Raw genomic sequence first — 15,631 nt, 5'->3', positions numbered from 1 at the left:
TAATTTATTCTCTAATCCTTTTTGCCCATTTTGGTTAAAAATAATAAAAGCCCACTATTGACAAGCGGACAAAAGGTTTGTAAAATATGCATAGATGTAAAATAATCCAGCACATTCCCTGAATACAAAACAGGACAGTGAAAACAATCACCCACTTTCCATACCTGCTCCTGTTGCTAAAAGCCAATCTTATTAATGCATAGTAAAGCATCTTGCTGTCTACTGTTTTGCCTTATCAGTACATACAATTCAAGTGGATCTTCTATGTTTTTTCACACAACTGTCTGGGTCTCACATGAGTATTGGCATTATCCAGGTATAGCTCATTTCCCCTTCACCCTGCAAGATCTTGAAACATCCCTTGGTGGTCACTTAAATCAGCACACTTGGTTTTGCTGGGACTCTTGTCTCTTTAGTGTGAGAATTTTCTCCCAACTGGTTGCATGCAAGTTTCACTGTTGTCCTACAGGTCTTTACTACTCTCTGATTGAAGAAATGCATCGTAGTCCAAACAAGCCACACAGATGTAATTTATGAACACTTTCATGGTTAGCATTCTAAAAATAAAGAAATAGGTATGCTCCGTGGTTACTCCTCTACAAGCTTATCAGTCATTTTGCAATCAGCTTGACTTGCTTACCCAAGAAAAAAAAGCAGCTACTATCTAAGAGCTGTGTGAAGCAGAAACATGGAAATGAGTCTTCCCCTTAGCCACGGCACTGCTGCACCACAGGCAATACAGATTTCCCGAATTGCTCTTCTCCAACTATGAGAGCTTTGTGGTACAGCGATCCAGCTTTGAATAATTAGGATGACAAGCAACACTTCAATTACTGATACTTCAGTAGGCTTTATACTGCTGTGGCAGCTGGACAGGTTAGCCAAATATTCAGTGAGCTTTTTATTAGCGACCTTTATTTTTCTTTTGTAGGTGTTCTTTGCTGAAGATGTGGGTTCAAATAAAGGTGCCATCATTGGACTAATGGTGGGAGGTGTTGTCATAGCAACAGTGATCGTCATTACTTTGGTGATGCTGAAGAAGAAGCAGTACACGTCTATTCATCATGGGGTTGTGGAGGTAAGAAAAGACTGCCAAGCACAACTGGTGTCACATGTACAGCGTAGTCAACACACTGCTGTATAAATACATTTACAAACGAAGAAACCGTGTTTTTGGCTAGCCTAATGTTCAGAGTCAGAGTGTTGCATCTAGCAGAGTGGAATCAAACTGCCTTATTTTGTAAATGCAGACACAATATAAACCATGTTAAGTTGGGTGTAAAACCACAAAAATCTCTTCTGGAACTATCCCAGACCAATCACCTCCTAATGTGAAAATTAATTCTATAGGAAATTTAACAGTAGTCAATGAGCAGGTACTGCACAAGAGGAAAAATCTGGTTTTATTGTTGTTGGGAATTCACACACACAGGTTTCTTTATTTAGCTTGCAAATAAACATTTGAGGCAGGTCTTCTGTAAGTTGTGCTGTACACTACAAGGATTTTCCCTGTACAGATACTTTAGAACTTTTTGTTCTCTGAACAAGATTTTCTTTTGCCACCAACAGCTTTTGATTTATGGCTAATCTGAAACTCATAGATTTGAGAAGCAAATAATATATAAGACTCTTATATGCTATTTTCAAGATTAAAACCCTTGTCTCTTCCCAGTCTACCAAGTAAATTTGTGGTCAATTTACAGTAACTTAAAATACCTCGTCTGTTGCTTGGATTTAAGACAAGATCTCTGTAAGTAGAAAAACTTAATTATGAGTACTGGAAGGGGTTCATGTAGCTATTTTTTCCTCTTGTGTATTGGTGTCTAGTCTGCTGTGTGTCTGGTTTGCGGATAGTACTTGTATTAGCAAGCACCTGAGACACTTACATGTTTTTGCCTTCCAAAACTGGTACTTACATTTTTGATTGAAACTAAGTCTTGTTCAAGTCCACAGTTTATGTTTGTTTCACCTTGAGTCAAATGAACCTTGCTTTGGTCTTTATGGAGACATACGTGCTTCCTGATGCATGTATTCCACTGTCTGGGACAACGAAGGGTGTTAAAAATATTTGAGTAAGCCTTTGTCTTAAGCCTGTACTTGTGCATCCCTATGTCCATGCTGTGGTTGCCCATGTGGTTTGAAACTTTCCAAAGAGATACGGTCAGAAGAGCACCAACTGTTTGGGGTGAGATTAGAGCAGACAGCAAGCCGAGCAGAATTTTGGACCAAGAGGCAGAAAATAGCAAGCAAGAATCTCAGCTATAACTTTCCATATGAAAGTTTCCAGCCCATTTTGTAGAAAATTGAAACAGGTTTTAGTTTTAAACCACCAAGTTGATAGCTGCTGCCAACAGTTGTGCAACCCGAGACCCTCCTTTGGCTGCGTTTAGCGACAACAGAATAGGTCAGGAGGCCTGCTAGGCCAAAGCCCCAAATCAGACATTGAATGTGGACATACCATTACTGCAGAACGACCTTAAAATTTCAGATGGGCTTCACCTGATGGAACGACATGGCAAAGGTAATCCTGGATTCCTATGAGCTTTCTTCAGTGACAGTGAACTTGGAAATGATGGACTGGAAATAACATGCACAAGCTGAACAAGTAATTAATGTCAAAATGACAGCATTACTCAGGGAATAAAAAAAATTACAGATAAAACCATAAAGCTATAGCATGCAGATCTAGCAAGAATATTAGTCGATTTATAGTACCCCCCTGTAGATGGTGTCACCCTGTAGATTTGCTGCATCGTGTCTGGCATTGGCAGGCAGGATTCCTTATTCTGCCAGACTTGCTCTGTGGTCTTGGCAGACTGCATAGCCTCACTGTCTAAGCCTCTTGCCTGCAAGAAAGGCGTAACATCTATTTTTGTCCTAGGTTGGTGAAAATTTTGTAGCACTTACTTTGGGGAAAACAAACCCACCCAAAGATCCATATACAATTGATGTTTAATATTAAAATGTTTTCAAAATTAAGCTGTTACATTCTAAAGAGGATTAATTTATTTCGCAACAGTGCACCTTTAATGTGCTGTGCACAAAAAGCATGAAAGAGCAAAATCATTTGATGTAAATATAACTGTACATCAGCTCTAGGTTGGCTGAGTATATTTTAACAAATCTTGCAACCTGTTTGTTGCATGTCAGAAGTTACTGTGAGAATTTAATTCTGTGATAATGGATGCAAGATTACAGAACAGGTTCTGTTCCACCTGTATTCTTACCTTCCAAAAAGTCAACTCTGACTGTAGTACTTTTTCTCATTTCACTATTTCTTTAACAAAAGGCGTTATTAAAAATCCCATCAGCCTTTTTTTGAAGCTCTGAGGAGGAATATTCTTGTCCTATTTAGGGAGAATGTCATCATAATTTTCTTCCAATCTGAGAATATAAATGTTTCAAAGTGGTTCAGCCTCTTCGGGAGCAGGACTGCCGCAGTTAATAAGTAAATGACCGAGTGATTGAAAATTACTTATTATATGTGCACACAGGAGCTCCAGCAAATATTTTGAAGGCATTCTTTGCTGGTGTACCCACCCCAGCAGTCTGCAGGAAGTTCCTTCCTCCACGAAAGCAGGTGCCAAAAGAGAGGTTTTCACCTCTCCTGTGCTCCAGACTGTGGCTGAATTTCTCAGCTCCTCCTCTTTCAGGATCTCCTCTTTGAAGCTCGTTTGCTGTCTGTTACGGAGGCAGCACCTCCAGCAGGAGCATGTGGGGAGAGGTGATGACGAGAGGGCTCACAGCAGTGGCAAAGAAGCCATTAAAATTGCTGTAGTACTCCCCAAAGTCCATCTCTGTCAGTCCGATCTGCAGGTGTGTATTAGGCAGCATCCATTTATCATCGTTTAAACAACCATGTTGTGTTCAATGCATCCCTGAGGGCTGCCAGCACCTCCTGTCTGGGCTTTTGATCTGCCCCATGTGTGTAGAGGCGGCATGTGAATTTCTCTGCAGCATTACCATCTTCCTGGCTCCACGTTAGGATTTTCTGTGTGAAAGATCCATAGGCTGGAGCAGAAGGGGATAGATGGACAAACAGTCTCAAAAGAGGTTATCTACCTGACCAAGCTGTTTTCTCAAATGATGTCACGTCGTGGAAAAGAGAAGTGTCTAGGCTGCTTCTCAGCAGTGCCAGAGTACCCACATCTCCTACATGCTGTGTTCCACTTCTGCCACCTCCATAACGGGTGCAAAAAGCTTCTTTAAATAGTAAACGGCTTTAGGGATTTACTGACAAGGAGATAATCAGGTTCAAAGCATGTCATTTGGCAGAGCAATACCTAGGACAGAGGTTATAAGAAACGAGAGGAACAGTTTGGCAGAGTTGAAATGGGTAAAAGTGAGTAGAAGAGAAGACAAGTCACGATGAGCGATAGTGGACGTAGGTTGGCGGCGAGATGGATTACCCTGCAGCAGACAGCTACAGGAAAGAGAGGTGCTAGCATACCAGCAGTAGTCATTTCAAAGGCTGAATGGGAAATTTAAAAAGAAAAAAAAAATTGACTAAGACTGCAAGTAGGAGCCTCAATAAATCCCTTTCATCTATAAATGCCATAATTCAGAGGTTATTGGACTTTCACTGTAAACTGGTTTTATCAAAGTGGGGTTTTTTAATATGGAATATTGTGCAAGGGTGTTAAAAATTCAGTCTGATGTTACTGTCCTTCATCATGGTTTTTTTGGTAATCTTTCTCCTCCCTGATTTTCTTCCAAGTTTCTCTAGTTTCTCATCAATTCTTTAGTCTCTTCTGCCTTGCACTTTTTTTGATTCTTTTTTTATTTATGTTGTTGTCTTACCCTGTTCCTTTCCTGCAAGCAGGTTATGCTGTGTGCTTAACACATCTTCTAGTCCCGAATAAGAAGTGCTGAGTGGGAGGCTTAAGCTAAAACAGGTGACAGAGTTCAATACAGCGTTGTTTGGAGCTTAAATATGAAGAAATACAGCACAGGTTCTGGCATAGCCCTCCTTGCATCCCAGCCTAGTGGGGGGAGCCTCTTAGAAAGGAAGATGCTCTCAGGCATGTATTGGTACACAGAGACCCCGATCCTTCCACCCCAGAGCTTCATACTGTGCTTTAATTTCATGCTAGAAGAGAATCTTTTAGAGCTGTCGGTGGGTTTAGTTCTGAATTGTGAGGCTCTCACTTCTTGATTTGGAGACGCACCAGATACTCCCGTAGCGTGGTGTTATTGCGCACAAGAACCAGGGCTGACTTATGCTACAGCAGCCCGTTCAAGAATGAAAGGAAGGGTGGTTTTTCCTCTGCGCTTGCTTTGTATTCTTATTTTCTGTAAGTGCTCAAAAGGCTACAGGGACATTTGCCGTTTTCCCTGTTTTGTTCTTCCCTTCACAGCCATGTTAGTGACAACTTCAGTGGTGGCAGATGGCATGCGGTGACATTGTCACAACGGAAATAGTTAATGCTGTTAAATTTGCATGGTCCTTAGGGCAGGGATTAGGCCTTTTACATGTTTGTACAAAACCTACATGGAATGGATTTGTTAGGCCCTACTGCTGTTACACTGATGACTTACATTGAAAACAAGTGCTCTGCCGAACAGCAATAGCGTGTAGGAATTGCCAGAAGCTGATTCACTGCATATGGATACAGATGGTGTATCCTTGTGGAGGGGGAAGTTGGAAACCCCTGGAGAAGCGACGGGTAAAGCAGCAGGAAGCAACCCAGCCCCTGGAGATCCTTGCAGAGATGGGTGCCAGGAGCTGTGGCTGCTCTCGCTGCCTCTCGCCCAGCCCCACCACTGCCCTCTCTGCTGGGCGTAGGCGAGACTGAGCAGCAGGCACGGACGACTCTTTCAAATGCGAGTGCACAGTTACGTGCTGGCTGCTGAGCACGTCGTTGTACAGAAATGTCTTGGCGATTTGGGTGTAGAGGTTGAAAAGGAGACAGGCTGTAAATTCCCAGGGGTTCTCCTGTCCTTGATGGATCAAAATGGTTGTTGACAGCCAAGCTGAGCACTCGCCGTTCGCACGGGCTGGCCAGGAGAAGCTTGCATCCTTCAGTGGAAAAGAAAAAGTTTCTTTTGTCACTTTTGGAGAGGGAGGGGGGCAGGGGATGAAAACCACTATTTTTTCCCCCGCTAATTTCTAAGCCAAGGGAAATCTGGAAAGAGCAGCTTAAAGCAAGAGCAGCCTCTCTCTAAACAGGATCTCGCTGCCTGAGAGCATGTCACAGGAGGTGAAGAAATAGATGTATTTTGGGTTTGTTGCGTAAGAGAATTACTCCATGCAAATCCAACTTGAAAAAAAAAAGAGAAAGCCTGCCTTCGAATGGCAGTATTTTAACAGCAAAAAAGGCCAAGTTATATTGCAGAAGCAGAAACACAGACAGCACCGTGTCAGCTCAGCCCAGTAATCCTTTCTGCCTGGCGTCCTATTCCCTGCCGGCAGGAGTCAAGGGCTTGCTGGAATGCTCAGGACTCCCAGCTATGGAGAGTTTCACAATAGCTTGCAAACAAAAGCAGTATGTGACCCTTGAAGTTGGGTATTTCACAAAAATGTGCGATTATTGCATAAGAAAAAGAGATTTGATGGAAGATACAGTGTTGATTGAAAATGCAGGTTGAGAGTTGGAACATGGACGAGGAGATTTAGAAGCTGCACAGATATGAAAACGGATCAGATTTGGGGTTAGCAGTTCATCTGAGCAGTTCAATACACGTGCCACACGCAGAACCATTTCTTCTCTTCAGTAAAAAATAAAAGAACGTCAAGACAGAAGATCACTCTGAGAGGAGCCATTTCTGGTGGTACTGTGGGAATGGTGGTCCTGTGGTACAACCTACCACACTAAAAGAATGGCTGCAAAAATAAGCTGAGCAGCCTGCATCTGTCCCAAGCGTGGAAGAACATTCCTTCAGTCTTTCTCCAGGGTATCAGGTAGCAACTTACTGAAGGTCATAGTCTCTCCTCACTAAGCTGAGTTATTTCCAGTATTGTAGATTTCAAATGAGTATCAGACGTAAGCACTTCTCCTTTGCTTTTTGTATTAAAAGGTTAGAGTAAGTTAGCCTGCTATATAAGGCTTCTTGAGAGAATACACTTTCCGTTATCCCAAAGGCTATTTTTATGCTAAAAGTAAATGGCTGTTTTTCCTAAGGTCACTACTTACAGGAATCCACAGGAAAATGTTCATACCTAATACTTTAGTGTAGAGTCTTAAGCACCTTCCTGGTTTTAAATTTTTGACAATGGAAAATTCACTTTTTACCTTCTCTTCTAAGAGCTGTCAAACACTAGAGATATCAGATGGCAAATGAAATAGCTGACAAGCAGGCTTTCTTAGCTATGTTTTCATAGGTGGCTAGCAAGATAGCCAGGATACTGTAGGTTTTGAATGCACAACAGCTACTGAGCTCATGCAGCAGAGGTAAAATACCTAATTAACGTTTAGAGATTGTTCTCGCCTACTCTAATTTGATGGAGTTTTATATTACTGTAATGTTCAGTGAAGGAAGAAAATAATTTGTGGAGCAGCAGGTATTCAGTGGAGAAGTCTTCACTGAGCTGTCTTTGCGCCTGTCTTCCAAGTAATCAAGAAAGGTCAATTTTTGTTCAGTAGAAATACGTAAACCGGCGCAGGCCTGTCAAGCTTTTTGTCACTAAACTGAACCAAACTCAACCTTGGAGCCAGAGAAGTTCTGCTTCCATGAATTCAAGGGGATTTTTTTTTGCTCACCTTGTGCCTGGCTGCTCTGGCATTTCCTTGCTACCCTAATTTTATTTTTTTCTGATGAATTTTTCTTGGTCTTGAGACCACAGCATCTGCAACAGATCTGAGAGCACGATATAGACAGAAGGCAGCCTCAAGCTACTTCCTTCAGCTTTTTAGCGAGCTTTTTCTTTTCTTTTGAGATCCAGTTGATCCCAAGTACAGATACTGATATATATCCTAAGGGGAAAAAACGTAATAATGGGGGACTAGCGGGGAGATGCAAAATATATCCTTTTTTTTGTTTGTAGCATTGCATGCTTCCTGATCCAGACAACAAAAACCCAGAGCTGGTACTGCTGAGTTTGGTCAGCTGGTTTTGAAGTCCTGCAGCAAAAAAACAAGTTGCAAAATTGTTCCTGTTGCCTTATCTTCTCCTGCATATTACTCTGTCCAAAAAGTGACCTATCACTATCCAAGCTGGAAGGGCCATCTCTTGGAAATTGCTCTTCAAAGCTGTTTGCTGGCTTCTTGTTTATTGCTGGGTGCAGTGCCGTCCATTGATGTTTGTGAGGCCACTCACGGTGCTGCGTAACTTGGAGAGAAGAGTTTTCAGAGACGGTTGTCTCTTCAGACAATGTGAGAGCCTCCGGGTCCTAGGTTTAATACTCTGTTTAGCGGAGAAGTATCCCTATCACTTCCCAGCCACCTTTCTTTTAGACTTTTTTATTAGGTTTGGACTGAGCTTGGGATCTAACTTACTTTCCAACCTGCATGTTAAAAAAAAAAAAAAAACTCAGGAGGAGTAAACCTGTCCTCAGCTTTAAACCCTGTCTTGTGTTTCAGAGGACACTTTCTGCCTGAATGCACAGTGGGAGGGTACAAAGTATGTGGGATGGCCACGAAGCGGGGAAGCGTGGGGTGTGCTGTGAATTAAGCAAGAATCTGACCCTGGTTGTTCCTCCTCGCGACAGGTGGATGCTGCAGTGACACCGGAGGAGCGCCACCTTTCCAAGATGCAGCAAAATGGCTATGAAAATCCCACCTACAAGTTCTTTGAACAGATGCAGAACTAGGACACCACAGCAGCCTCATGAGTTGGACAGCAGAATGATTGCTTCACTGCCCATCGGTGTTCAGTTATAGAATAATGTGGAAAGAAAGAAAAACACTCTGTTTTATTATTTACTCATTCTCGCCTTTTGACAGCTGTGCTGTAACACAAGTAGATGCCTGAACTTGAATTAATAAAATCAGTAATGTATTTTCTCTCTCTTTCTCTTTACATTTCAGTCTTTACATTATTAATGAATGTTTTTTGTGTACTGTAAAGAGGTTAGCTGTATTTAACTAGTGCATGGATAGATTCTCTTTCCCAATTATTTATCATGTAGCTCCTTAGCCAGTTGTATATTATTCTTGTGATTTGTGACAAAAATTAAGTCCTAATTGAAATATGCTTTAAGAATTGATGGGGGATGCTTTCTGTGTCTGTGGGGTTTAGCTGCTTCTCTTTGCCGAGCATTTTTTTCTGATCACTATGCATTTTAAAGTAAAAGAACATTTTTTAAAAAGTATTCCAGATGAGTTATTGAAATTCTTTTCCTCTGCAGCTGCATTTTATTGTACAGATTGTTGCTCCTGCTGTATTAGTGACGTAGAAATCATGGGAATACACATTCGTTTCTTTGTGCCTGTTTTATGTGCACACTTTAGGCATTGAAAGGTAAACTTTATTTTCTTTTCCATGTATCTTTTTGATCTTAAAAAAATATTAAAAAGAATCCCTGTTAATTGTGAGCACTTCTGGGGGGGAAAAGTGCCTGCTGGTCGAAAATTAACGGGGATCCTCTGCAGGATGATTGTACAGAACCATTGCTTATGAATTGATAGCTTTCTACACTGTGTTACATAAATAAATTAAGAAAAAAACGTTTGGGCAAGAGTTTTCTTTGGAGGCAGAAAACAAAAGATTTCTGAAAGCCACTTAAACGGAAGACATGGATGTTCACACTGAGAGAGGGTTGGGAAGGGATTTTCCTACAACCATCACGGCATTCGCAGTCGGACCAGAGCAGAAGGAAGGCAGCAGCGAGACGGGGTGGGAGCGAGGGGCGCTGACTTTGGCACACCTGCCCCACTAAGACATCGTCTCTTTTTTTTTTCCTCCCTTTTCCTTTCTTTCAGTTTGTATAATAGCATTTTAATGTAAATAAATACATTCCTGGAGGACCCCCCTTGTAGTGGTGTGTTTCTGTGCCGACCAGCTGCCCTCACTCATCCGGAGGAGCGCGGCGTGAATGACCGACCTCCCACCTCCGCGCCCGGCCCCAGGAGCGACGTGCCGGCAAGCTCTCCTCTCGCCACCGCTGCTGCCTGGGCTTGGCACATCACGCCGGCGGCTTCCCAGCGGGATCAATGCCCGGCAGCGTGCCTCCTCGGTCAACGCAAGGAGGAGCCTCCCAGCCTGCCAGACCATCCAGCCCGGCACGGCGGCATGACAGCGGGTGCCCAGGAAGCACCACCGGTAATTATTGCCCAAAAGCTGCAGGAAGGGGGCAAAGCCCTTGGTGAGCTGTGGCACATAAGCCACAGCCCGGCACCTTCTGCCCGTTGCCGTGTGGAAGCCCAGCTGAGAGCTTCCTTCAGCCCCGGGCATGCCGGCAGCGCAGGGGGAGCGCAGTAACCCACGCCACAGGGCTCTCCTGCCGAGAGCGGAGGGACTGTGGCGGGTGGGCAGGCACAGTGATCTTCAAGGCGGCCTCTGTACCCAGCTTGTAGCAAGGACCCCTCGGGTTGAGCTTGGAGATCGGTTGATGGAGCTAAAAAGTGGGTTAAGGAGTAAAACTGGAGGTGCACGTTGCATGAAAAAGCAAGCTCATTACTGTTTCTCTGTAGCAAACAGGTTAAATAAAGCGGGACTGAGGAAGGAGAGCTAGGAGAAGAATAAAGACAGCAAGGTATATATCTTATCCAGGGAAAGCTTCTCGTTAACTCATTTTATCTGCGAGCCACGGCAGCCTCTTCTCCAGCGTTGCCTGCGGCGTTTTGTCTCCACAGCAAGGTGAAGCGTGGCTGCAGCAGGGCTGCACAGCTCGGGTGAGCGGGCGAGGCGCTCCACACCGCAACTAGGACAAGACTACGGTTTCCAGCCCTGTTGCACCGACTCGGCCCTCCCCATCCATGACCTTCCACAAAACCCCACCTGTGTGGCCGATTTGCCTGCTGGCCTGGGACGCTGCCTCTGAACCAGTAGCAGGAAAAACTGTGGGGCTTCCCGTTGCCTGTCACCAACCAGGTGTTTATTCCCTTTGCTCTCCCATTCCCGCTATATCGGGGAACTCAGCGCAAGGGATCAGAGCCCTGGAAACGGTTGGTGTTATTTGCAGGCCCTGGAGTACCAGTGTTTTATAAAGAATTTGCAGAACACCCCCAGAGGGTTTACCATCTTCGGTTTTAAAGCTGGACTGTTCAAGCCAAAGCGATGCATGGTGGTGAGCAGAGGCCTTCAGGCCCAAAATTGCTCCACAAGAACCAAAAATGTTTGTGTCTCACAAGTGTTTAGGGTTAGGCTCGTGTCTTATATATGTTATATGTCTTATATATGGCTCACGCATACCCCCTAGAAAGGAATACGTAAGACTTCCTCCTGTGTGCATGGCCGGTATCATAGAAAAAGATCCCACTTCGGGGGGAAGGCAGAACGCAATTCAATTTAGTGCAGTCTCATTAAAGGAGCATTACCAAAATTCCTTTTAGGAGAAGCTGGAGTAATCCATAAGATGTAGAGGGCCACCGGCCTTTAGAGCAAATCGCATTTATAATACCATAATCCCATGCAATCCCAGTTATAGAAAAATGCAATTACTTGGAACAGTAATTCCCAGACGGTCAAGCTTCGTGGTGTGGGCTTACTTGTCCGGTGAGACACTGGTGCTGCTTTTACTACTTGTGGACCAACTGCTAAGTAATCACTCAGTTTTATGCACTGATTAAGTGATCAGTTTTTCTGATTCCCTCCACACAGGCACACCCCTGAAAGAAAGGCAGTAACTGCACACCGTGACATGCACGTAAAGCACAGGGAGTGAGCAAAGTTCCCCGAACTTGAAGACAAACACTCCCACTGCTGCTGCAACCCTGAAAGCTGCCTCGCAATTTATCAGAGGTCCCAGGTAATAGCGGCAGCCTCCTGCCCATCTCTAGCCGTGCAAGCTCCTTATTGTGGAAAGATTATATTAGGAGTGAATAAAAACATTTTGACATTCTCATAAAATAGAAAAGCTGACGGAGGACGGTAGCTAAGCACCTCGCTTCCAAGTGTGGGATTGATTGGGCATCAGCCACTTCAGCAATAAACCGAGCGGGGCGGTTGCGTGCAGCTGCGGGCTGGAAACAAAATTCCACTCCTCAGCCTGGAGGAAATTACTCTTGGGGGGGTGGGGGAATAAATAAAAGAAAAATAGCCCTGGCTGTTGAGTTGATACGTTTAATGGGAAAAGTTTCCTAGCCTGAGCCATTTTGACAGAATGGGGTTAGGGAGGGCTTACACGGCGGGTCCGTCAGCAGAGCTGGGGAGGGTGGTCCCTGGCGAGGGGAGCGGTGCGGGGCAGGGGTGAGGGCCAGCCCCAGCCTCCTGGGCTGCTCGCACACCTGCTGGCTCTTGAAGATGCTGGTGGTCCTGCGCTTGGTGGGTTTTCACAGACCTGCTCAGATTAATGAGTACCAGATGTGAGCTGACGCTGCAGACATTATCAGGCACACGCTAGAAGAGCCACCCTGAAAAGCGTGCGTATATGTGCGGTGCTCTGCATTCAGTACCTGCCTTTTGCTAAATTTGTTTCTCCAGCTACGGGGTGGTCTAGGAAAAGCAAACCGAGGCCTGGTGTTGCCCGTAGGGAGAACAGCTCGCAGCGGCTGTATTTTCCATTAGGTCTGTCATGATCCTCACACAGCTCCGAAGTCTCCATCCTCGTTATATCTGCACTTACCAAAGCAATTCTGAGGCCATTGCTGTGTGGCCAAACGGCTCGTTTTTATTGTTTAAACTAATGGATTTTGTGGGTGGTGGGTAAGCTGCTGTTAAAATGCCTCCAGGCAGCAAGATTGAAAATATCCTAATGACTTATGAGAACAGATTACAAATAATGCTGTGCACAGCGTCCTGGTTGCGTTCCTCTGCAATTTTTGCACCACTCGGAAAGCAAGAGTCGAGTTGGTCAGGCCGGGATGGCTCTTCTCTCTTGCTGCTTCCCAGCAATTCTCTCTTCCACCTTATTCCTGAAGGAGCAAGCAGTAAATCTTCCCTGCAACTTTCTACAGTCCTGGGAAATTTATTTGGCCGACTATACAGAAAAATCTTTTAAGGTTCCAAATACAAGTATTGGGATTTATATAGAGGTAATAAAATATTCTGGCTTTAATAGGATTCTTAGTTAAAGTTGAATTTGGACACTGAATTAGAGAACGAGTCTCCCTAACGAGTGCCTTCTGTGTTTGTAGCCCAGTTTCTCTGCGGTAGCTCAATGGAGAAGAGCATCCACACCGGTTTCAGGTAGGATACCACCTAGATCAAAAGGCAGATCAAAAGGTAGACATTACTCTTTTTAAATGCTGCTAATAAATATTTTTTTAAAAAAAGAAAGAGAGAAAACCAGCTGGCACAGGGCAGACTCCCCTCAGCAGGGGCTGCCCAGCACCTGCAGGAAGCAGATCCTTGACGTAGCTGCAATGCTGCTGCTGATCCAAAATGGGACATGGTAATTATGGCTATTTTGGGTCCCTGATCACCACACCGAGCCCATCTAACTATGTCTAAGCACTACTTCAGGCTATAGCTCTGGGGAGCATTTCAAGCGTGGGATTTTTTCTCCCATTTAACTAGGACGAGGGGTAGGGAGAAACGGACAAAATCCCATTTACCCCATATGATGCTTCTCTAAAAAAACGTTTATGGAAAAAGCTCTGCACTCCTCCAGCCCCTGCACTGAGACGGGAGCAAACCCAAGCTGCGGCCAGCGGTGGTCCCTGCCAGGCTGCCCGGAGAGAACCAAGCTCTGGCAACGTAATTTGACTTCTAGAGCCCTTTGACAAAATTAAAAAAATCCTAGAATAAACAAATACTGAAGACGCTGGTTTTATTTTCCTTTTAACAGCCTTGTCCCTCAACCTGCTTTATTAAAAAAAAAGAGGTGGTGGGGAGGGAGAGGTCTGTTTTTCTGATTTTTTTTTGTGTGTGTGCTAAGCAGCTGGCTGGCCCTCGGGGAGGAGGGGCGTGGGCCGTACCCGTGGGGCCGGTGCAGGCCCTCAGCCTGCCGGCTCTGGCGCAGCCCCTTCTCGCTGTGCTACAGCCGCAGCGCGGGGAACCTCCCTCGGGCGCCCGGCTGACATGAAGCCCCCGAAACTGCAAGCCCCGGGCACCCCAGGCACCCCTCTGAGGGCGGTTCGGAGGGAGCGTGCTGAGCGCTGTGCCTGGGCCGGCCATGTTGAATACGCCGGCCCACGCCAGCCATGTTGAATACGCTGGCCCACACCGGCCATGTTGAATACACTGGCCCACACCAGCCATGTTGAATATGCCGGCCCACACCAGCCATGTTGAATACACTGGCCCACGCCGGCCATGTTGAATACGCCGGCCCACGCCGGCCATGTTGAACACACCGCTCCTCCGCTGAGCACTGGGCCACGGCTGGGGTAGCTGCAATGTTCAGGCGGCACAGGGATGGGGCGCCATTTTAGACTAGCCAGGACCCAGCCCGATAATGACAACGTGTGATGGTACAAAATCATATCGACATTATGAATTCGGGAACCTTCTTTGATGTCTTAGGAGTGTGCTGCCCAGTGGCCACCTGGAGGGGGTCGGCTCATCGGCACTGTAGGGGCCGGGTTTGGGGAGCTGAACCACGGCCACGCTGGCTTTAGCACCTGGGGGGTTATTATGGAGCCCCGGTCTGCTGCCAGTGCTCTGTGGCACAGCGCTACAAAAGAGGGTCGTCACCCGCCTTGCAGGTATGATCGTTAGAAACCCCTTATTTGCAACAGAATAAAGTCTCCCAGAGCTGACATAAACAGTGAGCAACAAAAGACTGAGCTGCAATTAGCCCCAGTCTTTTTTAAAATATCCTTTGTACCCATTAACTATACAGAGTGTTGTAATAGTGTTTGCTGGCATAGAAAACCTGCACTGCCACGGCATTTGGCTGGTTTTGGCAATAGGTTTGCTAGAAAATCTGCTATGAAAGCCTGTGGGCTGCCAAAATTCAGTAGCCAAAAGAGTTTAGCAGTCAACGGCTTGTGTTTTGCAAACCCTAAATTTTACATGGTTGGTATAAAAAAAGGTATATAAAAACTAGATATAGGGAATGAAACTCTCTATTCAATGCCCCAAGATAGGTGTTATCCTTAAAAGCCCCCATAAATGAAGGGGAAGTCAGAAGGAGCAAGCTGACGACAGGCAGCAAAGAAGAGCTGCTTCCCCTCAAGGCGGGCTGGCCAAGCCCCCCTCTGCTGCTTGCCAAGGACAGCCCTAAAGCCGCAGTTCTGGTCCGGAGAGGGTGTCAGGGCGTCCTCTATCAAATCTGTTGACACTGGGGCACACTAAGAGGTCCTGTGCCCACAGAGAGTGGAGCAACTCTCAGCCTCTTCTGGGAGAAGGAAACACCTGGAGCCACAAAAAGATTTCATCCATGATCCTAATCCCACTTATGATCTGTAGTTTATCCAGAAGACAAGCAACACCCCCACCCTGACCCTCTTCAATGCATAATCAGTGCCCTAAGCAGGGACCAGAGGACACCTTCCAAAGGGTGTAGGACCCACCAATGGAGGCTCGAAGTAGAGAAAGAAAAGTCTGATTTGCACTGGCACGATGATGTCTCCCAAGCCAAACCAGAGGAGAACAGAAAGAATAAGGAATAGCAGTAATACACAAATGGATATACAATGTCAGAGCA

General features: G+C 45.4%; 1 protein-coding gene across 11 annotated transcripts in view; it reads left to right on the top strand.

Annotated features, from left to right (window-relative positions):
* Positions 1 to 9,614, top strand: part of APP (amyloid beta precursor protein) — a 190,244-nt gene extending 180,630 nt beyond the window's left edge. For all 11 annotated transcript variants that reach the window (XM_075728035.1, XM_075728033.1, XM_075728027.1 and 8 more), the window contains 2 exons: positions 932 to 1,078; positions 8,648 to 9,614. In XM_075728035.1, the coding sequence (XP_075584150.1) occupies positions 932 to 1,078; positions 8,648 to 8,749 (249 nt within the window). In that variant the 3' untranslated portion in view covers positions 8,750 to 9,614. The remainder of the gene's footprint in view (positions 1 to 931; positions 1,079 to 8,647) is intronic.
* The last annotated feature ends 6,017 nt before the right edge of the window (positions 9,615 to 15,631 follow it).

This window comes from Pelecanus crispus, chromosome 1 (genome assembly GCF_030463565.1).
Source record: "Pelecanus crispus isolate bPelCri1 chromosome 1, bPelCri1.pri, whole genome shotgun sequence".
NCBI lineage: Eukaryota > Metazoa > Chordata > Aves > Pelecaniformes > Pelecanidae > Pelecanus > Pelecanus crispus.
This window is presented reverse-complemented; position numbering and strand designations above follow the sequence as displayed.